This window comes from Lagopus muta, chromosome 3 (genome assembly GCF_023343835.1).
Source record: "Lagopus muta isolate bLagMut1 chromosome 3, bLagMut1 primary, whole genome shotgun sequence".
Lineage (NCBI taxonomy): Eukaryota > Metazoa > Chordata > Aves > Galliformes > Phasianidae > Lagopus > Lagopus muta.
The window spans coordinates 19,531,346-19,559,163 of record NC_064435.1 but is presented as its reverse complement, the minus strand read 5'-3'; the positions used below and the strand labels follow the sequence as shown (position 1 = coordinate 19,559,163).

The window sequence follows — 27,818 nt, the reverse complement described above, 5'->3', positions numbered from 1 at the left end:
TTAATACAGCAGAATATGAGTATATTAAAAAATTTCTTATGTCACCAACGAGCTTCCATGTTCCTTGACGTTTTCAGCAGTTTGCTCCTTTTGAAAGTGAACTTTGAAACTTCAACAGGCACCTCCAGCACAAGTAATGCAGAGGCTGGCTGTGCCTGGCTGCAGACAATAGCGTGCACTTGGGGCCAGAAGGAAGCGCAGCACAGCTCACATACTGAGCTACTCTGCCTGGGAGAAATCAACTCTCATTTTCAAAACCTGACTTTTTTTTTTTCCCCTGGTGATTCTTTTAAAAAATCGTTAGTATAAACAGGATGGTATCATCTCCTTATTACATATATAAGACAAATGGACAAGAGCCATTTAATGTCACTGAAGCTTAAGACAATAAAGGCAAGACAAATTTACTCCTGTAGCTTAAGATAAGGGTAGCAACCATGTTTAAGTAAGAAAATTCAAATGAATGGGGCTCAAGATAAAAAACAAGCATTCCCTACAGGGTTTTTTGTTTGTTTGCTCATTTTTAAACCAAAATATAATCTTTGTAAAATAGGATATGAGACTTCTTAAACCACCGTTAACAAGTTTAATGAAAGCACAGAAAATATATCTGAGAGTTTTCTAATGTGGTGCACGTTTGTTGTTACCGCTGCTGACAGCAGACCTAAAAGATCACTTGACTGTAATGAAAAGCTAGCCAACTCATTATTACAGCAGTTTGACTGTTATATCTGCAATCTGGAAACATCTTCATTTGAGACACTTTTCTGTCTCAAATAACTTTAAAAGTTCCTTACATGTTCCAAGTTTGGCTACAGTCTAAGTATGGACCAACTACTAATTGGGATGGACTCCTCCAGAAAATCCTAGTTTCCACAGGTCACTGCAGAAGTAGTGCCCCATATTTATTTCCATGGAAACTAAACAGATACAAAGAGCACAATAATACTATTTGAGAGAGAAAGTTCTCAGCTACAAATCACTTTTTTTTTTTAACCACAGTCACCACCATTAACTGTGCATTTTCACCAGCAATGAACAAGAATCTGCTCGCTGTGCTCACAAAAACACTGCACTAACAGAGGTGACCCACAGTCACTGCTGCCACTGCAGAAATGCATCACTCACTGCTTCACTGTGCTCATATCCAGTGTTTGGTTTCCATTACTGTTCAGCAAGCATCAAAAGAAAAAAAAACAAACATGACCCTTTTCTTCTGCATGGAATCTGGAGAGGAAATCAAACTGCACAGAAGATAAGAACCAGTCCTGGAAGATATCTGACTCATTAATATCATTTGAATTTCAGCATAAACAGGAAAATAAATAGATGCTGGAAGATGGGGCAGGAAACAAGAAAAACATCATAGCAGTATGCCTACATCCAACACCAACAAATTGCAAAAAATTTAAAGAAAAACAACAAACCAAAGATTTAATGCCTGAAAAGCGTGCTATGATTGAAAAACATAGCTATAGGGTCCTACACACTTAACAGCCACACTGCCATGCAATGCTTGGACTAACACAGAGCCCAGCCATAGAGCTGTGGCTTTCCTTTCAGGTCTACCCCCTGCGAGCCTCCTGCTTGATGGCATGATCACTTGGGATATCAAACAAGCACTCTAATTAAAACCTTGTTTCAATTTCAGTTTGACTAAAAGTACTAAAATGAATGCATGGTTAACTGATGAGTACTGTAAAAGTGCACCCTAAAAATCTGCTACGTGTGGACTTGTCCACTATGATAGTGAAATTTAATTTTGTTTATTTAATTCCTCGTTTGTAAGAGGAATATTTATCTTGGGACTGAATTAAAGTCAAACAGTGTTTTACAAAAAAATTAATTTCACTGTTGAAATGAAAAATGGGGGGAAAAACATTCACAGTAGGAAACAACACACCAAACTTCTTTCTGTGGACAAATAACTCATTGATTTAGCAACAGAAGAATCACACCATCATATCTGCACTGACGCTAAATTCTCCTGTGTCAAGATTAAGCCTCTGACATTAGCTTTGACAGCTCAATTACAGCCACCTATAACTGGAATTGTGTAAGCTGAGGAGCTGCAGTAACCAAATGACTGAGGGGAGAGATCTCTTCCTAAACTACCTTGTATTAAGGCATCATGCAGTGCTTAACAGATTCCTGATATTTCTCCTGAACTTCATTTATCAAGGAGACTTTATCAAATCCACTTCTTCACATCATGTACTTCCAAATGTGTTCCTTATGGTACGTACTCAGCTTGCTTTAAATCAGACAACACACTTTGCGGTCAAACTTCTTTTCTTCATCCTACTTCCAAGATTCCCATCCTATTCTGTATCAGAAAGAACAAGCTCGACTTATTTACAGACTTGTCAGCTGTACTAATCTGCACCAACTTGTAGTTCTAACTAACCAAATATGAACAATAACAACAGAACACAAACCTCACAACACGCTTCCATAAATAAACTGTTGGTACCATACATATCTCACCACTAAAAAGTCCTTTAACAAAGGCCCAATAGTACAGTAGTCCAAAGATAGCAATATCCTTCTAGAGTTACGGGAACTGGAAACATGCATGTCTCCACAGAATTACAGCAAACTTCTTGTAAGTGACCTTATGTGCCAGCACATTTTGTGCTAATGACAGGCAGCAGCCATCCCACCCCCACCTCCTGCAGATACCCAAGGACTGTTCTGCATAGTGAGCTGCACCAGACAGCAGTGAGGCTGAACTGCAGCTTTGCAAAATCTCTGGGAGAAGGGCAAAGCCTGCCTGCCTGCCTGTCACACAGCTGAGGGCATACCTGTGCTGAATTTAAAGGGAAGGTATAATTTCTCACAGCACAGCATGGGGGAGACCAACTGAGAAGCGAGTACTACTTCCCTCCTCCAGATAAAACATGTGTTCAGCATGCAACCAAAAATACTACATTGAATTACTTGACATCCACCTCACATGCAATGTATGTGAGAAGGAAATTGTACAAGATTCGCCTGAGTCTTTCCACTCACCTACAACTTCTCATCTTTTGAACACTTTGCACTTGTATTTGTTAAACTGCTCTACATTTAGAATTAACGCTTCTGATGCAGGGATTTACCTGCATCAGGGAAATCCCAGACTGGGAGAATTCACTAAAAGCAGCCCTGCAGAGAATCACAGAATTGTAGGGGTTGGAAGGGACCTCTAAAGATCATCGAGTCCAACCCCCCTGCCAAAGCGGGTTCCCTACAGCAGGTCACACAGGTAGGCATCCAGGTGAGACTTGAACATCTCCAGAGAAGGAGACTCCACCACCTCCCTGGGCAGCCTGTTCCAGTGCTCCGTCACCTCACCGTAAAGAAGTTCTTGCGCACATTTGTGTGGAACTTCCTGTGCTGCAGCTTGTGTCCATTTCCCCTTGTCCTGTCTCCACTCACCACTGAAAAGAGACTGGCCTCACCACTATGGCCCCCACACTTTAGATATTTAGAAACCTGGATCAGGTCCCCTCTCAGTCTCCTTTTCTCAAGGCTGAACAGACCCAGTTCACTCAGCCTTTCCTCATAGGAGAGATGCTCCAGGCCCTTCACCATCTTTGTGGCCCTCCGCTGGACTCTTTCCAAGAGATCCCTGTCTTTTTGGTACTGGGGAGCCCAGAACTGGACGCAGTACTCCAGATGAGGCCTCACCAGGGCAGAGTAGAGAGGGAGGATCACCTCCCTCGACCTGCTGGCCACGCTCTTTTTAATGCATCCCAGGATGCCATTGGCCCTCTTGGCCACAAGGGCACACTGCTGGCTCATGGCCAACCTGTCATCTACCAGGACACCCAGGTCCCTCTCTGCAGAGCTCCTCTCCAGCAGCTCATCCCCCAGCCTGTATTGGTGCATGCAATTATTCCTCCCTAGGTCTAAGACTCTACACTTGCTTCTGTTGCACTCATATGGTTTCTTACTGTCCAGGTGTCGCTGAACGGCAGCACGGCCTTCAGGCGTGTCAGCCAATCCTCCCAACTTTGTATCATCAGCAAACTTGCTGAGGGTGGCCATTATCCCCTCATCAAGGTCGTTGATGAAAATGTTGAACAAGACCGGACCCAGCACAGACCCCTGGGGGACACCACTGGTTGCAGGTCTCCAGCCAAACTCTGCACCACCAACGATGACCCTCCACGCTCTGCTAGTCAGCCAGTTCTCAACCCACCTCACTGTCCACTCATCTATCCCACACTTCCTCAGCTTTGTTATAAGGATGTCATGGCAGACAGTATCAAACACCTTTCTAAAATCAAATCTACCAAATCTACCGCTCTTCCCCCATCCACCCAGCATGTGACAACATCATAGAAGGCCACCGGGTTGGTCAAGCACGACCTCCCAAAGAAGGACTTGGGGTTCCAGTCCCCAAGTGTGCACTTGAAGCCCAGAAGGCCAAGAGTATCCTGGGCTGCATCAACAGGGTGGCAGCAGGCAGAAGGAAGGGTTTGTCCCCCTCTGCTCTACTCTTATGAGGACCCACCTGAAGCACTGTGTCCAGATCTGGGGTCCCCAGCTCAAGAAGGACATGGAACTGCTGGAGTGGGTCCACAGGAGGCCACGAAGATGATCAGAGGGCTGGAGCACCTCTCGTTTGAAGAAAGGCTGAGGGAATTGGGATTGTTCAGCCTGGTAAAAAGAAGGCTCCAGGGAGATTTCACTGTGGCTTTCCAGTACTTAGAAGTTCATAAACAGAAGGGAGAGTGACTATTTACATGGTCTGATAGTGATAGGACAAGGAGCAACAGTTTTAAACTATACAAGGGGAGATTAGACCAGATATTAGGCAGAAATTCTTTACTCAGAGGGTGGTAATGCACTGCCAGAGGCTGCCCAGAAAGCTGTGGGTGCCCCATCTCTGTAGCTGTTCGAGGCCATAGTAGATGGGGCCCTGGGCAGCCTGAGCTGGGGGACAGCAGCCCTGCTCATGGCACAGTGATGGAACTGGATGAGCTTTAAAGTCCCTTCCAATCCAAATCATTCTGTGATCAATATTCACAACACAATACGGCTGCACAGCACACAGCAAATTCTGATCATGTGATACAGACAGTATTTTCCATAATCTCAAATGGATGTGAGGGCACAAGAAAGTTCCAAGTTGCTATTTCACCATTTATAATCTATAAAAGTTTCTGAGAATATTTCTGGCATCTTCTCTTCTTTTTTCCCCCCTACGCAAAGCATCTCCTCCTACCACTGCGGAACTCTATTATAAAAATTCAGAATTTGCCTTCCTCAGAAGACAGGATCAGAGCTGTGTGTGAAACTTCAACATCACAAAGAAATTAAAGTTGAGCAAATAGCCAAAGTATTTGAAACTTACCCTCCCAGAACAGTTCATGAAATGAACAGTGTTATTGCTACAGGGAATGCTTCAAATTGAGGTGTGGCTGAGCTGAGAGCACACAGTCCACTGGAGCCAGGCAACATTTGCTGTGTCTCTGCACCCAGCAGCACAGCAAAGCAACAGCATTCCCAGATTCCTACAGAAACCAGTCACCATCCTTACAGGTGACACCACTTCCTGCCTTCTAAAGCCACATCATCCACTAGACATGGAATCAATATGTTGGGGCACCAGTAAGCTATTTCAATTAACTAATCAAGGCAAGAATAGCGATCCACAGTCACCTCCTGCCAACAGCCCCTATTACAGCTCTTTGTGTAGTACTTTGCATCTCTGACCAAAAACTGTCGTCAGATATCCAACCACAGCTTCTCTAAAAAAGGGCAGTTTAGCGTAAGCTTATACATTTTATGACAAAAGGCAACTAAAAAAGCATCATGAGAAATACCAACCCACTTCTAGGTGTTAAATGATTAATAACCCCCGTTTAGTTGAAGAACTTTCGGAAGAGTTATTGATCAACAGTTTGCTATTAATTAGTTACCTGCAGTGTTGCTGTATCTCCTACTGGACGACAGAAATTTCAGCTGGTCATTTTGTAAAATATCATTAAGCTGTGCAGTAAGGTGTTAATTACCCTTCCAGGTAGGAGAAGAATTAAATAACCATTTGTTATAATATGAAATTACGCAAGCAGCATGACAGAAGCACTGAGACAAAGCCTTATTGCTGTGCAGACATCAGCTGAAATCTACTAAAAGCAAATTGAGCAGAGTGACACGATTTATTTCAAATCCCTATAACAGAACATCTGCTACAAAGAAGATACAGTGAATATATATTTTAAATTTCAAACGGTGAATGTAAATTGTCTTGTGAAATGAGAAAGTTGTGTATAATCCACAATGGCATAATTAATTTCTTAATTAAGGAAATAATAAAAATGACTAACAGATTAAACTATACTGAAACAGTGGCATATTTAAATGTGGTTATGACAAAAGCACAAAATAAGCACATAAAATGTCACTGTAAGGACAGTAATGCAAGGCATTTGTTTATAATAAGGCTGTTACTTTATGATGTACCATTTTTATTTTAGGCCAACTGATGTAGTTTATTTAGGAAAATAACACAAAAACTAGAGAATCTATTCTGCAGTGGAATTACAGGCAACTTATGTATACCTACATATATATATATATATATATATATACATTTAACTTTTTACAGCAACCACTATCTGACTTTCTTCTAGAAGACACTAATTCACAAGACATTCCTACTACTTACGTGTATGCAGTCCCACGGGCCACATTTGAGCCAGTCCAAAGAAAGCCCTTCAGAAACGTATATGACATAAGCATTAAATCTTCAGTGTAACTTATTTTGCTTTACAAAGCTGCTCCTGCAAGGCTGCAGGACCTGTCATCACACTCCCTTATCCTACTATTTACTGCAAGAAGTGTGATCAGCTCTGGCAGCTTCAGATCTATCAGTGAGGCTCCATCTCAATGCCAGGCATGCCCTTCTGATTCCCCACAGTCATTCAGTATGAGGAACACAAGCTCTTTTTTTTTTTTTTTTTGGACTCTTAGACACAGCATACACAATCCCAACTGTGAATATTGTCATGAGACACAAAATAAAGCACTTAGAAAAATCCATATAAACCATAATGAGTGTAGAGGCCCAGAGCCCTTTACCACTATTGCTCTTCACGCCAGTCTTTGCCAGCCAGATGATGCTGGAGCACCTCAGTACTGCCATGAGCTCCACTAGGCTGCAGTGAGTGAACATCTGGAAGATGCTGCAGGCTACAGAGCGAGCTCACTGTAATTCCTGCTGTATAAGCATAGCTTGGCTTCTCTGCCACCTTCCATCCTTTCTCTGTCCTTCTGGAAGCAGCAGCTTCCCGTTGCTGTCAATCAACTATGCAAACAACCAGCAGTTCAGCAGAATGCTGTTTCGGTGCAGCACAGCCCTATGCTCTGGCTGTGCCAGCAGGGGGGACTTGTACAAGAGGCAGAGCAGGAAACACTTTGTAAAGAGCTTTGCACAATTATCAAGATAACTCAAGGCTCCTTTGGAATAGGTCCTAAGAAGAACCCAAGCAGTAGCTATAGCAACTCTGATTTAATGCTACAGGTGGAAAAAATACCATTTTGTGCCTTTTATGTAACACTGTGTACAAAAATACTTGTAAATTCCACTATAAAATATTTGAGTAGGCTGTCATTAAAACATTTTTAACTCAGGGTGTTTTAGTTATTAATTTGTGAGGACATTTGTGTGAAGGTTTCAGCAAAAAACAGTTTAAGCTTCTCAGCTGTAGTTAGAAGAAGGGGAGGGGGGGGACAGAAGAGAACCTGGGTGGTTTTTTTCTTCCCTCACTCAAAAATTCCACAAACTATTTATAGACAGCTCCAATATACTTGGCAGCCAGCAGTGGAAATTGGAAATCTAACTGAGACGCTGGCTCAGCTTCAACAAGATTCCTGATTTTAAGCACATAAGTAGTTCTATTCACGTCAAACCCCATACTTCTGCTCAGCCAGGTATGAAGTAAGTCCCTTGACTGACATCGCTGCCTGTGAGCCCTACGTGCCGCCCTCCCTCGGGGTGGTTATCTGGCACAGCACTTTGGATTAGCCACGATGAGAGCTGGAGAAAAAAAAACAATCATAAAAACAATGAAATTGTTCAAAGCGTAACATTAGAGCTAAGTTTCAAATAGCATAAAGGAGAGGAAAAGGCAGAAGGTGACAAACTAGGCATAAAAAAAAAGACAGGCAGGCAGTATGGTCTCTTAACTAAATTATCTCGTTGGTAGGGCTTTAACATGGACTTCAGCACCTACTGTTAACTGATTACACCCTATCATAAATGAACATCTAACAACGTGCCCTTTTACTTGAAAACATACCACTACTGTATTACTTACAAGCCTTGAAAAGCCAGAGCCTCTGTATTTTAAACAGCTATGTTTAAAAATAATAAAGCTCGATTATTTTACCAAAGGGCCGTTCAGAGCGTTCACACACGTTCAACTGCAGTAACTGTTCTTCCCCTATGAAATCCTACTTCAGAAACTAAAAGTATTTCTCATTTAAGAAGTGCTAGACTAGAGAAAATTTTGAAGTGTGGGCTGCACAGTGTGTATACAGTAGGGGGAAAAAGCATTTCAGATTTGATTCATGCTCTCCACATGCTTCACACTTTTATCTACTATAGTTTCTTTATATTGTTGCAGCAGTAAAATACCTGGCTTAGCTTTTGCTCCATGCAGGTTTAGATTGATTTCCCTTCCAAATTCCTTGTAACAGTAGGAACAAATGGTAGCAGGCAACTGTCTGCCTACACGTACAACCAGTATATTACAAATGTAAAAAGAATAAATCCAAAAAGCATCAACAGTCAAGCAGAAGATTTCAGACATAAGATGGTAAAAGCAGAGCTTCGAGTCATATATTCTTAAGATATAGTACTGCCAGGTATCTCGTCGTCTTTTGAAGACTTGGCTTCATTCTGTCTTGAAGAAGTACCAACAGAAGAAATGAAATCATTATTCAAAAACTAATACAGCAGCCATCATAAATCTAACATGCACCTGCAAGAATGAAAGCATTATTTGCCATTACCCCAAGAATCCCTACCAGGAACCCTCAGAACATCTAAACTTCTAGTTCCAGATGACAGCATGACTCAGATTTACGACTGATTTTTTTCCAAAAGAGCCTTAAGTAGTGTAGGAGTACTTTCTGCTGGGGGAGGGAAGGGGACAAGGAGAATCACGAGGATTTTAAAGAGATGGAAAACACAGCTCCACTGCCATTTCTTTATTATAAGGCCTACATCTCATGTGACCAGCAGCTCAAAACAGAAGACAAAAATATGAGTCATGGTTCTAAAAAATGAAGTAATAATAATAATAGTAATAGTAGCAGCCTAGGATACATCCTGACAATAATGGTCTCCAAATCCAGAAAGCAATAAGCCTGTAGGCTTCATACAATAGAACCAATTGCAAAAATTGTTTTTAAGCCCTTACACAGCAGATGGACTAAGATATTACAACTCAGGCACAAATCAAGGAAGAAATTCCATACATCTGGCATATACAAAACCAGAGAACTGACAGACCTAACTGTAATTTCTGGATTAACCGTGTTCCTAATGGAATATGAGCCTGAGCCGACCAGGGAATACCAGAATTAAAGAGTACATACCCACTTACCTTCAACTCTGCCTTCACAAAGGTAAGAACAATAAATAAGAATTAGCTGCAAAACATTCCAGCTGCACCCACTGTAATTATGTAACTGAACTGAGTGCAAGCTGTTCACTAGAAAAGATCGTGAAGCACCATCGTATCCACAGGCACATACACTAAAACATACAATACAGCATGTACAAAAATCATAAGATACAGTATGTTTACTGCATCTAGGAAAACACTCTCACGTGAAAAATGAAACAGTTTTCTTCCCTTCCTGCTGCTCATTGCTAGAAATAAACCTTTGACAACCTTTAAGACTTCATGCGTTTAGGTTTTTTTGATACAAACAAAAAGCACTGCAGAGTTCCCAAGAATGATTGTTTTCTTTAATTTGCAAAAAAAAAAAAAAAAAGTTCACAGAAACCACAGACCTTGCAAATACTTGTGCTGACTTGTCTATGCAAAGTCTGCCAACTGGAGCTTTTAGCTCTCTAGCACCTATTCAGACTGAAACTGAGCTTACAAAAAAAATGGCACACAGTCTGCCCAGCTACCTTACTATTCACAGGACAGAGCCTCTGTCCCTTATTAAGGCTTCACCAAAGCAGTTAGAGAGCAGAAGTAACCCTGCATAGCACAGCTCAGCACATCACTGTTCACACAGTTTTTAACAACACGGAAAAAAACACAAGCAAGGAGGGAAGAACTCCTAACGGAACACAATCCTCGCCTGTTCCTTCAACTTCTGCAAAACAAGGCCTTTGGTTAATTTTGCGCAAACACCCACATGCAAAATTCACTCCATTATATGCTATGAATAATTTGATCTGCTCTAGTAACAGCAGACAGAAATGGAGATGTCACTGAGTTCTGAGTGAACAACAACACGTAAATGAAACCATTCTCACTATTAAGAAGACATTCTGTCCACGTAGTTGTTTCTTTACAGTTGTCAGCTTCAAAATCTTAATCACTATGACAGAAAAAGATATTAATTGACTACCACCATTTTCTAGACTTGTCTGAACTATGCTGTCTATTAAATATCCTCAGGACTTAGGAAGGATAAGGGCTGAACTTGCAGAGCTTGTCAGTTGTAACACGTTGCATTCCTCAAAATGCACTGCAAATGGCTTCTATTCAAGAAGGCAGTCATTACACTGCTTAGGTAGATAGATAGATGGCCAGTAAGAGATAAAATTGATTTTCTTAGTATTTTAAATAGCCAAGGCAAACTCCTGGTACAAACACATGAACACATGTGCACCCTTCACAAGCAGGCACACCTGTGAGAGTTCTGCATGTAGCAGCCTTTCTACTTCTGTTGAAAACATGTTAGTTTGATTAAAGCAAACAACTGATAAGGGAAACATCCAGTAAAGACTATAAACTGTAAAACTTATCTTCACATGCAAGACCAATGTGCACGTCCACTACAAAACTGTTACAGCTATGTCACAAATCTAATTCTACAGCAATAAATCTGAGAAGTTCCACGAATATCTCGTAAGTTTGCAGTCTACATCTACTTAAAAACAACAACAACAACAAAAAACAGAATCAAATACAAATCTCCAAGATTCAAACCAGCACTTATTTCCCTCTCTCTGGAAAACAGATCTTTTTTCTCTTTTCATGTTATCTGCTGTTAATCTTGTGATTCTTGTCCTTCAAGACACTGGTGCTGTACCTCACACATTACACAACAGTTTAACATCTATGACTTCAGACAGCATGCAGTGTCTAACAGAACATCTACAAAAAATGCATTTGAAAAAAGTTTATATTCTCTTTCACTTAGCTCATAGTATCTGTAAAACACAGTGACATACTACTGATCTTTTGCCTAACAGCACAAATAACCATTTATCACGGTTATAGCTTTATTGTGTCAGGAATAGTAAAAACAAGAAAAGCAAGTATTGCTCCTCAGAGTTCACTACCTTGTGGAAACTGTGTACATTACATTTTTACCAAGGAACAGACAATTAAAAAGCACAATACAGAAAACAATTGGAAATCTCAGCCCATGAGGTGCCAAACCTGGTTCCTGATCTCTAGGAACCACAGCAAAGGCAGTAACATTTGAGGAAAACTACAACAGCTTTGTGCATCCCATAGTAAGAGCTACCCAGGCAGTGTTCATTCAAAAGAATGAACAGACAAACTACAGCACGTTAATAAGTGAGAAAGCTATCAGTAAAGACCTGCTGCAGATCAATAGGATAGCAAAACCAGGTGAAACAAACACCCGCTCAGAGCTAACATCTTTCGTGCTTGCTTCCCTCTTGGCCCCAGATTACCCAAAGTTCAAACTCCTGCACGCCAAAGGTAAAGGTCTGGTCCCTTGGTAATCCTGGGAGGCATTCAGGATAGCCTGAATTATGTTGTTTTGGAGGTAGCTATAGAAACAGGCGGATAGCTCATGTGAAAACAATTGTAAGAAAGTAGTTCAATATAAAGAGAGACAGTTAACACTGTCACCCCTATATGCAATGAAAAAGGTGCACGTGACAACCAAAATGCTTTTGAGATTGCATTGAGATTGCAGGGTGCTGGATCCTCTTGCCACGAGATTCACAGTAATTAAAAAAGATAAACAATCTTCTGCTATCACTACCTACAAACAAAAAACTGTTGGGACAGTATTAGGGCTCCACAACAGCAAAATGAAGCAAAGAAATCCCTTCTGTAGAGTTAAATAAGCATTTGACTTGACAGAGAGTGTAAGCAGCTGCAAGTCAGCAGAGCACAGCAAGCTTTCAAGGCAGTCATGATGCATAGAACTCTGTACAAGAGGACACAGTTTGTTTCAAAATGCTCCAGTATATCATTTCCCTGCTATGAGAAAACATCCCCAAGATACAGAAATCAGCACTGGAAAACTTTTTTCTTTTTTTTTTTTTTTTCTTTTTTTTTTTTTTTTAAATACTGTTATTTCTTATAGAAATTAAATGATCACAATGAGTTGTAGGTGCTTCAGTGTACAATGAAGATTGTAAGACACTAAATGCACTTTCTGTACTTACTCTCGATAGAGCCATTAAGAAGAGAGTATGGTATAGGTCACAATATCCCAAGTTTTATTACATTAACCTTAAGCCTGGAAGAAGACTCTTACATCTTTCAGTTTTATATTACTGTTCTTAATTCAGAATTTGAACTAAATCCTTCTCAAGCCATTGAAATATGTACAGATGCTCTTGTTGAGCAACATGCATGTAGTCCAGTACAGCACAATTACAATTTCAATCAGAGCACTTCACAAGAAACTGGAAATATTTGCACAGTTGATGAGATTGGCATTATTTACCTCAGAGTCAAATAAATCCAAATTTGGTGTGGCAGCTCTCTGAACCTTCATGTCTTAAATGTAAGTTCACAGCAATTTGAACAAGCAAACAGATCTCAAGTTACAGAGATGACCTCAATACAGGCCCATTTATAGAGGAGCGAGCTGGGTCTTTCACATCCATCTAACATTACTTTTTTTAATGAAAAAGCCCTGCAGAGTAGGACCTGGGGGCTTGATGGCTGAAAAGCTTAACATGAGCCAGCAGTGTGCCCTTGCAGCTCAGAAAGCAAATGGCATCCTGGGCTCCATCAGAAGAAGGGTGGCCACCAGGGTCAGGGAGGTGATTGTCCCCCTCTACTCGGCTCTTGTGAGGCCCCAACTGGAGTACTGCGTCCAGGTCTGGAGCCCCCAGTACAAGAAAGACAGGGAGCTGTTGGAGAGGGTCCAGAGGAGAGCCACAAAGATGATCAGGGGACTGGAGCACCTCCCCTACAAAGACGAGCTGGGCTTGTTCAGCCTGGAGAAAAGAAGGCTGTGGGGTGACCTCACTGCAGCCTTTCAGTACCTAAAGGGAGCCTACAAACGGGAGGGGAGTCAACTCTTTGAAAGGGTAAATAACAGCAGGACAAGGGGAAATGGTTTTAAGTTGAAGGAGGGAAGATTTAGGTTGGATGTCAGGGGGAAGTTCTTTACTATGAGAGCGGTGAGGTGCTGGAACAGGCTGCCCAGAGAGGTTGTGGATGCCCCATCCCTGGAGGTGTTCAAGGCCAGATTGGATGGGGCCCTGGGCAGCCTGGTCTAGTATTAAATGTGGAAGTCAGTGGCCTTGCCTGTGGCAGGGGGGCTGGAGATTCATGATCCTTGAGGTCCCTTCCAACCCTGGCCATTCTGTGATTCTGTGAAGAAGCCCTGTGGAGATGAATGGCCAAAACATAAGCCACCTCTGTTAAGGGAAACAGATTTCATGAATGCAGCCATACCCAATGCTCTGCAATCCCCTCAGCTTCACCACTGTGCAGGTTGGCAAACTGTGATGTTCTCAGACTGATGCACATCCAGCTCCTTCGGCAGATACTGGAAGAGGAGTTCATTCACACATGGTGCTCCCCAATCCCTGAGGACTCTGCGATACTCAGAAAGAAATCAGAGTGAGCCTCAGATTACAGGAGCTTACCAAAGGTCTCTCCCCCATTGGGATGGAAAGGCAGAGACAGGACTGAAAATACAGCCACAAACGCTCTAGGATGGAGCTCTTATGATAAACGCAACAACAGGAAGAGAGGCTTCAACATAATGAGAGTAATGAATGCCTTGGAGAGCACAATGTGCTCTAACAAGTATTTCCAAAATCCTTATCACTATTTAGTCTGACATTCCTATTCATAATTGTCTTCCAGCATGCTATTCCTTACACCTACTCACCCTATCTCCATTTTTACCTCAACACAGCCTCTCTCCAGTTCTTCTCATTTCCCCCACATTTGACTTACAAAAGACAAACTTCCTTTCTGCTAAAAGTTTTACCAATTTGAGGCTTTTTTTCTTGCAGTCCAAATACAATATCTTAAAAAACAAAACAAAACAAAAAATTAAAGGTGTGGGAAATCTAAATGTGTTCCTGCTCGCCCTCCAGAAATCATCTGCAAGCACTACCAGGGAGGGACTCAGCACGGCTGAAGGTCAGCCCTGCATGTTGGGTAATTGCTGCTCAACCCTGCTGCCTGCCCAGCTCACAACTCAGTACTCCAAAAGCCACCTGAGTTGATCACTTCACTCGCTCCCTGTGTAACCCAGCTGAGCATCACCCTGAGACCTGAGAATCACAGCCTAAGAGCAAATGTATGCATCTGTACACTTCCATTAATTCCTCAGTACTTCGGACTTATTTCTAATGCACTTGGGAAAAGAGTAACAGTCCCCAAAATCCAGTTTTAATATCATAATAATTTATACATTTTTACTTGCATTCCAACACAAATGCTTCCTGGAAAAATTACCTACTATTAAATGAGATTCCACATAGAATATAATAATTATTGAGAAAAAATGTTATATGTTTCTGCTTCCAATGAGATGTTTCCTTCAACTGGTCTGAAGGTCTCTAAGCAGCAGCAGATCCCCCACTAAGCTTTTTAAAGTAATCTGCATGCATTCACTTAAGAAGGAATAGCTTAAATACACAATGGGCTGTATTTAATATGAGCAGAAGGGGACTGGATCTTTGGGAATGAGAGAAATCAAACGGTAGTTACATCTGTAAAACCAGACAGGGATAGGAGCTGAGGTTTTAAATAAGGTAATAACAGGAACAGCTGTTCTCAAGTAGCCTCCCTTCAGCTCCACAACAAAAATTCAGCAACTGCATCCTTCCCCAAGGATGCCGTTCATACTTAAACACTTTAGGACCACTCTTCATCCTTCATCTTCCCTCCTCTGGAGTGGTAATTTTTCTGATACAAAGCCTGCCTTCAGGATATGCGTGCTGGGCACACTGGAAGACATGCACACAATGGAGCTGCAGGCATTTCAGCAAACAAACTAGTCTGACTACACTGAAGGCAGGTTCAGATCAGTAAGCCACATTCCAGTTGCCTCGCATTCCTTTAATAAGCTTGCCTTTTCCCCACACTGACTCTGCCTTATCCACTGTTCTCTCCACTACACACAAAATCAGAAGCAATGAGAAAAATGGAAAGTAGCAAACATTATTCATGAACAATTACAGTGCAGCTATTAATTTTCTGTGCTTCAACTTCTACCCTGTAAACAAGAACACTTCATGGGAATATTATTAGAGCGAGGGGTTATTAGTCTATCTTAATACTTAATCCTCAGATAATAAAGAGCTTTTAGGCAATTACACACAGTATTTTGAAAGAAAAAGTATTCTTTGAAGGTTTGTTTCCAAGCATGTCCTATCAGAAGAGCACCATAAATTTAAGTGTGAGTCAGGTTAACAGGATCCTTCAAGTCTGAGCCTACTTTTAAGAAAGTTTAGCACCAGCAAGTCACTGCTTGATGTACAAGTGCCCTCTTAGAAAGAGGTGCCACGTGTCACATAACAGTCAACCAGACCTCAAATAGCAGCTATTTGTTGGGACATTCAAATCCATCCAATGTACAAGTAAAACTGACATGTGAAGAATGGGATGAAAAATGCTTTGGAAAATAGCTATGTGCAAAGATACTACTATTTTATGTTAATACCATTTACCACATTTGACAGGCAGTTGTATTCTTTCAGATGTAGCTCCTTTTCAATTTGCATGAAAAGCATTGTTACACTTGTGCATTGATGAAAGCAGATTACACCGCTTACAATTCCTTACTGGCAACTCTGCCCAATGAATAATAATAAGTCACAATTTAAGAACACTGGTTTTGCTGCGTACTCGCTACTGACAAAATGGAATAGGATATCACTGCAAGAGGTACAGTTCTGAGAAGTAAGTATAAAGGAAGCCTGGAATATTTCATCATAGGAGTTTTCTATTCATCTTGTATTGATAGCACGTACAAATACTGCTTTCTAAAATTAGGAAGTACTCTGAAGTTTATAAGGATTGAAAAACTGAAGAGTGCAGTTTATTTGCAATGAAGTGCATGCTGTGAAGACAGAATACTTGAAAATTCTTGCACTGTTTATACTTCACTGCTGATTGTTACCCACTTGACTATTCACTTGATTTTTTCTTTCTGGAACATCTACATACACCCACAGATGCTAAGTACTGACGTACATGGATTCTGCCATCGTCGGTGTTGGGACACCAAGACAATGTGCTTTCTCATGAGATCTGTACCCACTCCTGTAGTATTTTACCTAGTTCAGTCCCTAGAAAGACAACTGTTAAGCTTGCTGCAGCTGAAAGCGATGGTACAAGACATTCCTGTTGGCATTCCTCCTCTCAAAGAGAAAAATAACAAGAAACCAAACCAACCTGTACAGCTTTTCCAACTGGACCACCTAAAACAAAGATGAATAGCCTACGGTAATCCTGAGCAAAGTTTTCAAATGCAGCCTTTTGTAAACACAATTTTGAATTAATAAGCATGCCAATAAAAATTCCCAAGGTCTATATTTAATTTCCCTGCTTGTAATCATGAAACTGCAGGTAAAATTTTCACTTAATTTTTTGAAAGTAGTTCACTTTGATTTGACCTTAATCCTACTGATGCCACCAGTAACATTTACATTGATTGTAACACAGCATAGCTAAGTCAAGGCTGAGCTTGGATTAAAATTCCACACTATTTATATAAATATACACACTCACACGCGTCTGTTTGTCTGTGTTCAAAACAATCACAAGACTTATTAGTATTTACACAGTCACACGCACGTCAGAAAAACAAAGGCTTACCTTGATTTTGTCAACTTGCCACCAGCAGAATGACAGGCGAGCCAGTGACTAACTTTGCTAAGGCAGGGCTAAGGAAACAACCAACCAAAGGAACAGGAGCCGTACTGCTGCCTTACACATAAAGAAGGTAGGGTTGGGTTAGGAAACCAAGTCGGTGCATTAATGACAGAAGTTCTTAGCCTGCTTGGCACAAGGACTGCCCGTCCCTTGAGAACTTTAACTCTGAAGAATACAGTACTACTACAAAAATAGACCTCAGCCATGCTACAACAGGAAACACTTCACTCTATTTCTGCAGAATCGTTCACCAGCTTAAATAACTATGGATTTCCTTTCTAAAGAATATAGCTTGAAAAGGAAAAAGTGTAAAAATTAGGTTTCAAAGCACTAATTCTGCTGTGAAATAAACAGTTAAAAATTACACATACGGGTAGACATTTCACTCTATTAAAAGGCAACCTGATCAAAAAATTCAACACTTGCTCCTACACCCTTTTAAAGAAAAGCACAGAGTGTTAAAATAGCAAGAAATAAAACATAGCATGGTGACAAGTAGAAGATCAACGTCAGACATAATGCCTACATGTTCAAATTTCTATTTACCTGCTTTTATGTAGTAATAAAGCATATAGCTCATTTAAGCACACATCCTTTCTCTTAATAGCAGATTTCCAGATATAGGGAGAAAAGTAGGCCCAGAACAGTGCAAATCCATGAACTGCAAACAAATCCCATTATATGTCTAAATAAATTAACAAGTCTACAGACACTTCATAAATATATCAAAGTATACAGCATTCAGTACAGGCATGAAAGAGTTGCTCAGTAAGGATCTGATGCCATGATCCTTACATATATAGCAGTAATTTACAAATTGTGTGCAACAATTCTCAACTTTAAAGCTATTCCAGCTCTCCTTCCCATTTCAATATATCATCTCCCTTGGAAAAAAATAAGCATTTGATGCAGTCATTTTACTTAAATAACACATCCTCATTTTCTCACACATGGTGTTTATTTCAAATTAAGTGCTTTAAGCAATTTATTGACTCCCAAGTGTGTAGTATGGTCAGCAAGTAGCATCTCAGATTAAAAATTAAATTCAGATTTACTTCAGCCATTAATCATATCTAAAAGCTATTGCATTTTACGGTGAATTCTTTCATACCTAAGCCTTAAAATAGCTATCCAGAATTCAGGTCCATCTCCTTTGCAAAACCACAAGCTAGGGAGAGTTCCAGAAACTCAGTGAGAGGGATTCAAATGCATGCTTATTCACTTGGTTCCAGGTATGTATTCCTGGTCTCCACTCTTTTAATTGATGTTTCAAGACAGACATACAGCTGAATCACACGATATTGATTCTAAAAAGTCAGCGTCCAGCACTAAGAGGACTTTTTGTTAGCTGGGAGTGCAGACAGGGGTATGTCAGCTCCCCATGCATGAGCATAACCTAACACTCCAGCAGTTCTGGCTTCAGATGGACTCATCCACAGGGATGTCACCACACAGAGCAGCTTGCAGAACTGCTGCTCCTTCAAGTCCACATATCCCAAATACAGGACCTCCTGGTCCTGGAGAACTCCTCACAGTCCCAATGACACTGCAAACAGCTCACGCCTCCAGGAGTCTGTGGGAAAGGCTGACCATGCTCCTCCTCTACAGCAAGAGGAGAACGGACTGCTTTTTCCAAGCCGCATCCATACACAGCATAAAGGCTCTGCTAGCAGCAGTAATACCCCAACAGAAGAAGAAAAGCAGAAAGTTAGAAGTGTGGACTTAGCAAGAGCATCAGAGCTGGGTTTTGGCATGGTGGATTTCCATTTACATTACAATTACAACACCAACGATGCTTTCCTACAGCACACACAGATGACAGGCACACCGGATAACCACACATCTGGGATAGGAAGGAAACAGCTGAGCAGCACCTGGGCCACAGGCACCACAAAGCACTGGATGGGCACCACCAGGGAGGCTGGCAGCAGCTGGACTGGTGGAGCAGGCAGCGCTGGGGCACATCAGCACTACAGAAGATGAAGAGCACAAAATGCCTTGATGTTGGCATCAGAGAGAAAGAGGGATATGTGCCAGGGTCACAAAAAGAGATGATTCAAAATGCTGATAACAGCCATATGTTGAGTTACTGCAACCCTCTAAGATCTCTATTCATTTACTTGTATCTTCTAAAGCACTGGTAAGAATCGAGATGTTAAAGTTTCTGTGACATCCCCTTGCCTGAGTGAACTCACAGAACCCGAGAGCTGGACCTTGGGATACTCCAGGCTCTTCTGAATTCCAACCCCTTTTCTCAACTGCTGTTAATTCCTAGAAATAGTGTCTTACACTGATCGGATGTTCACTCACTCCTATAGCACACCTTACAATAAAAAACACAGTACCAAAAACAGTTCCCTTAAACCCATTTTCACAGCCTCTTAAGTAACAGCTGCCCTCCCCAACACCTTGCATCTCTCTATTAAAGAATGGCTCTGTCTCTGTTTGACTTGAGTTGAAAGGGACGTTAAAGGGTCCTCTAGTCCAACCTCCCTGCAATGAAGAGGGGCACCTACAGCCAGGTCAGGGTGCTCAGAGCCCCATCCAGCCATGAACACGCCTTGAAGACTTTACCTCATTGCAGCCTTTCAGTATCTAACAGAGCCTGTAAACAGGAGGAGTCAACTCTCTACAAGGGTAGATAATGGCAGGACAAGGGAAAATGGTTTTAGGTTGAGGGAGGGGAGATTTAGGTTGCATGACAGGGGGAAGTTCTTTACTAAGAGGGTGGTGAGGTGCTGGAACAGGCTGCCCAGAGAGGTTGTGAGTGCCCCGTCCCTGGAGGTGTTCAAGGCCAGATTGGATGGGGCCCTGGGCAGAAGAGCAGAGTGCAGTAAACACAAGAATGCAACAAATAAAAAAGCATGTTAATTAGAATTCTAGAATCATTCTCTTTGCAAAGGGGTTCCTTTAGCTACATGTGCAGGAAAACTGGGATAGCAGCTAAGGCCTTCACCTAATGCTGTGCAACAAGAGGAACATTTTTACATACAGGATTTATTTAGCACATGATGTGACCCTATTCATCAGCATTCTCAGTCTCAGGTATGACAGTACTCCTACTTGAGGCTTTCATTTTTTTTTACACCTGAAATACTCAGAATGTAATCTTATGGAACTAAAACACCTTGTAAGGATAAACAAACTCATTCTTAAATTCCAATATGCTTCACAAGGTGTAGAAAAAGATGCTCAAAAAACTCTAATGAAACTTCATCCACAGCTGAAACCTAGGAGCCAACAGACGAACACGTGTTTTCCTCTCTCCAAAACCTATCAATAAAATTTCAATTTTCTGTTCTCAATTTCTTACTCCAGTTACTAAGAAGTTCTTCTGAAAGGAACAATTCCTCAATGAGCAGGATCGTTAGAAAGATGCACAGAGTAGAAAAAACTTATTACAAGTAAGACAGTACAGAGTAGATGGAAGAAAATATTTCTCACGAGAAAACTATTCTCACAAATTGTGCTTTCAGAGGGACCCGTGACATAGAGCTGGAGTACTAAAACTAAGTTACAGGAACTTCTAACAGAGGGTTGTTTGTTTTTTTTTTCCTAAATTTTAAACAACAACTTTATTAGCTCACACTTTATATGCTCACACTGCTTGTTAGAGAATCCTTTTTTTATCTGCTGGCTGCAACTGAATTAAAAATTCTGCTCTGACCCACTACACAAAGTCCTGGGGACTTCCCCTTCAAGGAGGAAATATTACAGACACGCATCAGGAGGGTGAAAATACGCAACTCAGAGCCTAAAAGCAAAGTTCACATTTACTGTGGCCACATGCAGAAATGCAGCTGGTTCACTTTCATTGCTTTGCTGAAAGTTTGTTGCACACAGTAAGAGTGAGAAAGTTCAGCTCTCTCACATCAAATTTCCACCCCCAATTAGAGGTATCTGGGGAAGTACCTGGTAAGTCACAAGACACTTAAGTGGAAAGTCAGATCATCCTATGACAGCTCAAGCTATGAAACCAAATGTTTCTGTGTGACATTTTCCCCCTCCCCCCCCCTCCAAAAAAGGCTAACCTTTAGATTGTTTAATTTATTTTTGGCTTTAATCATTGCTTTCTAACTCATTTTTGATCCAGAATTAAATAAGGACAAATTAAATAACCCTGTTTTTTTTTTCCCCTCTGACTGCTTCCAGGAAGTTGATCCTCACAACACCAATGAGAAAGTTATCAGCAATTCTCTTATAACCTAAAATTCAGGCTGTTGAAACAGGGAAAAAAAAAATAATCTCATGGATCAGTTCTAAACATATTTGCCTTGCTAAAAAGTCTTTCATCAACAGATTAACATGCAACAAAAGTTACAGTATATCCAAATGTAAAGCAGAGAAACAAGTCAGGACCAAAATCCGGAGTAAGGCCTGTGGAAGTATTTGTCTCCACCCACACACTACACTAATTTAGTATTTAAGCACAGGTATTCACAAGAACCAGTACTGTGTATTTCAATGCAACCATCAACTTCAGTGTAATAAAACACTGGTAATGGAACAACAATGGTAACAACTCAAGTGCAGAAAACACTCAAGAGCCAGAACTACACAGCTTTTCAGAGTGCCCTATCACACAGCCTGCAGTATAAACCACTGGGAGCTTCACTTCTGATGGCAGGATGAACACATGAACTCGGACCTACACCATCTCTATGATATTAAATACACTGGTACCCAAGTTTGTTTGTTTTTACAACCACGTCAACTAAGTAGGATGAATCTTACCAACAGGCAGACGCCTCAGTAATAACTGGTGCTGTAAAATGTTATAGCTAGTAATTCTCAGCTGAATACGAGCACTGCTGTATGAACTGTGAAACAGCAAAAAAATATATTCAAGCTTGTTAACAAATCACACTCTCACTAATGCCTCACTGACCATCTCAGCTGTACCAGCAATCAGCATCACTATTAGCTGTCTGGGACAATATAAATGCAACAGCAATGCTGGAAAATGCAGACACATCTAGAAAAGTAAAAACATACTATACATGCAGTACAGATTATAGTCATGAAAAAAAAATACCTATGGGAATGAGTTCCATGTTAAATATGAAACAATCCTTTCTGCAGCTTGAGAAACTACGATAAAAGGCAAATGTGTGCAGTACCTAACATATCAACAATATGAATTTTAAGAACTTGAGACTGAACTAGATGATCTTTTGAGGTCCCCTGCAGTCCCTGATATTCTGTGGCTCTGTGTGAGATCTGTTATGAAACAGAAGACTGATCATAATTGCAAGTCTGAGCCAGGTCAAACAAAAAAATATATTTACTGCTTAGTTGAAAATAATGCAGGTAGTGCATACAGTACAGCTACTCGATAGTGAAAGGCAACTGGGTGAAACAAAGGAGTCCAACAGAATCACCTACAGGGCCCATCCAGCTCTAATCCAGCAGAGCACTTCCTATCCCAGCAATGACAGAAAGAAGCTGGAGAAGCCAAGCTAATAATGTGTTTTGCTCTGGTGACAGTAATGGAGTCAGGTGGCTTCTGTCCTGATCCCAGTTACAAGTGCCTCTTCCTCCAGCTGAAGGTGTTCTCATTCCGGTCATGCTTACAATCACACCAATTAGATTAAATTTGGAATTATTTTTGGTAAGAGTTTGTCTAGGTTGTTTTCTTCTTCTCCTTTCAAACTAATGTTACTTTAAATACTGCCCATAAGATCTCTTTTGCCCGGACAGGTTGTGGATGCCCCGTCCCTGGAGGTGTTCAAGGCCAGGTTGGATGGGCCTAGGGCAGCCTGGTCTACTATTAAATGTGGAGGTTGGTGGCCCTGCCTGTGGTGTGGGGGATTGGAGCTTCGTGATCCTTGAGGTTCATTCCAACCTGGGCCATTCTGTGATTCTCAGATACAGACTACAGACTTAACTGGCGCTGAGCAGCCAGATGAATGACTTGCACAACTTGACTGATAATAAACTTATCAGACAATAGAAATTTCTGTGCCATTAAAGTTAGGACATTTTCCTTTCAAAGACTATGACACCATTCTAATATGCTAAACGCAGCAGTTTCGCCAATAATATGATTTACAGCTTAGCAAAATGCATTTGTCCAGCATATCACAGACATATCACTAAAAAGTGACATTCAAGAATTTAAAGTACAGTAATTTATGAAGCCAAGTCATTCCTTTAGGACAGCATGTACCGGCTTCACAGTGCAACTTCTTCAGAAAATTAAATAAACGGGCTGGCAGGCTTACATGATTCAAACTATTCTTTCAAACAAGGTGAATGAACCTGAGAAATGTCTTATTCTTCCTCATGCCGTATGAGCAAACTGACATGTAACTTAAATTTGGATCCGGACCAGTGAACTTTTATAATTTAACCTGCCTGGTCTTAAAACCAAGTAAACAATGCATTATATACACGATCTCATGATAATCTCAAGCAATGTCTGCACTACAGAAACCTGGAATAGAACTAATACAGAACAAAGCATTTTAAAGCTTATATAATAATAGCACGCTCTCTTTTTTTTCTCCATAGGTCAAAATAACATCAACAGCATTGCAACCTCAGTAACATACAACACTGTTTCAATTACAACTTTGTGAGTAGTCATTTTCTGACTTCTAATGATACTCAGTCAGCAGTGCTCCAAGTAAAGCCTAACCCATCCTGTAGATATGGAGAATTAAGATTGATCTGTCATGCCACCAGTTCCTACCTTGGAGTTGTTTCAGGCATACGTTCCTGTTGCTGCACTTCTATTTTATTCTCATCACATCTGCTAAAGCCAGAAGCAGTGGGAAATTTACTGACTGTACAACAGTGTTGATCACTACTAACTCGACAAAATGCAGCAAAAAGCTTGCTGTGGTTTTCTGTCAAGTGGGACAGAAATTGATGTAAACACAGTGGGATAACAGCTACAGTTAAGACAATGAAAAACCTGACTTGTAGCAAAGCGGAGGTGAACATCCACACCTCCAACCCACAGTCCAAACAAAGACATCCCAGCTTTTGCACTGTGTCACTTGAAAGACTTTTCATAACACAGCCTCTGCTCTCGAACCAATCTTTCCCTGACTGGTCCTCAAAATGCTCCTGAAAACACTGTGTTAACGGTACCCATAAAATATAAACTGCTGTTCTGCCAAGGGTTAAATAAAAATCAAACAACACAGGAATTCAGTTCTCTAATCCAAACTGCTGTTTTAACAAGGAAACAAAATTCATTTGATTTCAGCTAATCAATCATCAGACTCTGTTCTGAAAAACACTGCCCTCAAGAGAACAATTTCTCAAACAACATTTTTCCCCTGAAGAAACCACTTCATGCCATATACAGTCTTGTTTTGAATGCAAGCAATTGCCATGGCCTTTGAGATACACAGAAATGTCTTCATATTTGTCCCAGCAAAAGCCATGCTGGAGTTACAAAGAGAAATGCACAGTATCATATTTATTGGATATAAAATTCCCGAGTCAACAAGAAATAAATACTATGGCCCAATTAGCCTATCAAGCTACAATTCTTGTTAGCCAGTTCTATTCCAATATTTTACACATCAGTATTCCTCCTTCTCAAATTTTTATCATTACAGTCATCATCAGAAGGAAGGTTTGAAAAAATTTCACTAGCTACAGGGAAACAGAGAAACATTCTCCAGAGAGCTCAAGGCCCACATATCAACCTCCATGAATTTCATATATTAATTGGTGGAAAATTCTAGGCATTATAGCTGCACAATTGCACAATGAAAGTCACCAAAATGATACACTACTGTTCTTCCAAGCACATGTTTACCCTGAATGCTGCCTCCTGCATTCAATGCCTTAACATGCAGTAACATTATGATATCTGCAAGGCTCTGCTCAGGATGAACATCTCTGTCCAGAGCTCTACTGCCAGTAGCTTCCTGATCAAATTCATGTCAGTGTTTAGTTTGGGAGAGCTAAAAGCAGTTCTACAAGAAGGCGATACACTTTAACAGGGAATACTTCCCTCTCCCCAAAGAAATGAACAGGACAAACTGAAGAGACAACTAGAGATTGGCCTTGCTATGCAGCCAACTCTTGCATTCCTCTTGGATGCTCAGCTTGGGGACACGAAAGTTCCTTTCCTTCAAGCGGTGAAATGGGTCAGAACATTTGTAACAAGAAGTTGTGGGGATAAACTAAACTTCAGGAACAGAGGCAGCACACTGGCTGAAGGCAGGCTCTGCCTTCCTTTTCCAGCAAAGGTTATTATGAATGGCAAGGCAAAAGAAATTATGCAGCCCTTGTTCTTGGTTAAACTTTGGAAAGCTTGAATTGAAGGTTCAGTGAAGATGTTACTCAGCACAATTTGTACTTGATTGAGCTTTTTAGTAAAACAAGCAAAACCCCACAACTATCACCTTTAACAAAAGGCTGTGCTTATTGTTTAAGTGTTATATTGGAAATGCTGACAAGAGCCCAAAGAATCACAAGCTGAATCTAACTACTAAAGTCAAGCTGGTGAGGTTTATCACAGTAACTCTGACTTTTTCTTTTGGTTGTAGCGAAAACAACAAAAGAATTTGCACTTTATTAAAAGGCTCTACACAGAAGTTACGTTCCTCAAGCACACAAACCTAAGGTCAGCTGAACATGCCCAGAGCTGAGACTTTCCCTACTGTTTCCTGCTCCACCATAGCCAAACCTTTTCCAGCTGCACTTTCACTTTAGCCTTGGATGTGTGACTTTTTAACAGCCCACGTAGATATTAATGCTCCCCTTCTTGCCCACACGTGTATTCACAGGATCGGTCAGCACCTTGCCTGGCTCATCTATGTGTACTCACTCAAACCATACTGGTGTCACCACTCAGGAACAGGCACCACCCAGGAACAGGCACTGTAAGCGCAGTTCTACATCAAGAACCCATCTGACTTCTGCTCACCTAGACACCCATGCATCAGTGAAACAGTAACGTTCTTACAAATCTATGTTGTGCATCCATACTCAGGAGCTCACAATCCTACTCACAGCACAGACACGTGCTGGACAAGGCCTTACACAAAGACAAAACCAAGCGTCTCAGCCCGTAGGTCCACATTCCTAAGCAGCAAAATGACTCCAACTGAACCCGCTCAGCCCACGCTGGAAGCAGAGGCACTACTGAGGGACGGGCCGCCGCCCGATCTGTGCACACAGGGCAGTGCCCGCTCCGTTCTGCTGCTCACCCGGGGCCCAGCGGCACCGCCTGAGCTCAACTTCATAACACAGCGAGCTCCAGGAGGGCCCACGGGCAGCTCCTCCGTGCAGCATCTGGCGTTTGACCTATTATGTCACCGCGCTACTTACGTACTGCAAACACAACATAAGCACATTCACTGGCACGTTTATTAAGTGCTTTTCACTAGCAGCTTTGTTTAAAGAGGGGTTTGCGATCGTGCCAAAACGGCACTACGTGCACCAAGCGAGAAGACTGAACAAAAGCTCCCGGGAGATCCATCCCCGGCCGTGCGGCGCGGCCTGGCGCAGGGTGCCACGCTTCCCGGAGCCCACCGCCCCTCAGCGCTGCGAGGGTGCGCGCGTTCGTGCGGTCGCGCACCAACTCCGGAGTTCCCAGCCACTTACATCTGCGGAAGATTAAAAGGGGGGCGGCCTGGACACGTCCCAGCGTCCGCTCGCAGGACCTCCCTGAGGAGATTACCACCCCCACCGGAACGAAGAAATAAAATTAAAGCCGCGAACGGCGCAACGGTGGGGGAATGAAGGGGGGGGTTGGAGGAGGGGGCGGGGAAGCGCTCCGGGCCGAGCGCCGGGACCGGGCCGCGGGCAGAAAGGCCGCTTTGTTCGCCCTGCCCGCGGCGGGCGGCCCGGAGCCGGGGGCGGAGGGGTGGCGTCACGCCGGTACGTACCGCAGCAGGAGACGACGAGGAACACGAGCTGCGCGGACCTCCAAGCCGGGAAGCGTTCTGCGCTCCCCCGCGGGGCCATGCCACCAGCCCGCGGCACAGAGACGAGAGCACGACCCGCCGCCGCCCCCCAAACGCAGCCGGAAGCCGCCGCCGCCGCCGCGAGAGGGGCCGGGCAGAGCCCCGTCCCGCGCCCGCCGGAGCTGCCGCCTGGGGAGCGCTAGCAGCCCGCGCTCGCGCGCCTCTGCCTCCCGCCCGCCCGCGGAGCCATGAGCCGCCGCCGGCCTCGGCCTCCTTCCCCCACTCCGCGCCGCTTCCTCCTCCCCGGCTGCGCTCCGCCGCGGCTGCGCACTGGCGGCCCGAGCGCATGCACTCGCTCCCGGCAGCCGCGGGCCGGGCGGGCGGAGCGGCGGCCCCAGACGGCGGAGGGGGGGGGGGCCGGGCGTCCTGTCCCCGCCCCGCCTCTCTCTCCTCCTCCTACAGCCGCCGCCGGGTTTCGGTTGGCTTTCGACTGCCTCGGAGTCGCCGCCGCCGCCGCCGCCGCCACCCAGCCGGAGCCGCGTCCTCGGGGCGGGCTTGTGACAGAGCCGAGCTGAGGCTCGGGGACGCCGGGCAGCTGCTACTGCTCAGCTGCAAAGTGCGTTTATGAGCGAGACCTGGA

The 27,818-nt window shown here is 42.6% G+C and overlaps 1 protein-coding gene across 2 annotated transcripts in view; it reads right to left on the bottom strand.

The window, feature by feature from the left end:
- The window catches only part of LRP12 (LDL receptor related protein 12), a 51,230-nt gene extending 23,725 nt beyond the window's left edge, over positions 1-27,505 (bottom strand). Inside the window, exon 1 of one of the 2 annotated variants that reach the window (XM_048938822.1) lies at positions 27,161-27,505. In XM_048938822.1, coding sequence (XP_048794779.1) covers positions 27,161-27,239 — 79 coding nt within the window. In that variant the 5' untranslated portion in view covers positions 27,240-27,505. Of the gene's footprint in view, positions 1-6,661; positions 12,474-27,160 lie in introns of those variants that run through there. The other variant, XM_048938823.1, reaches the window with a different exon arrangement.
- Between the last annotated feature and the right edge of the window lie 313 nt (positions 27,506-27,818).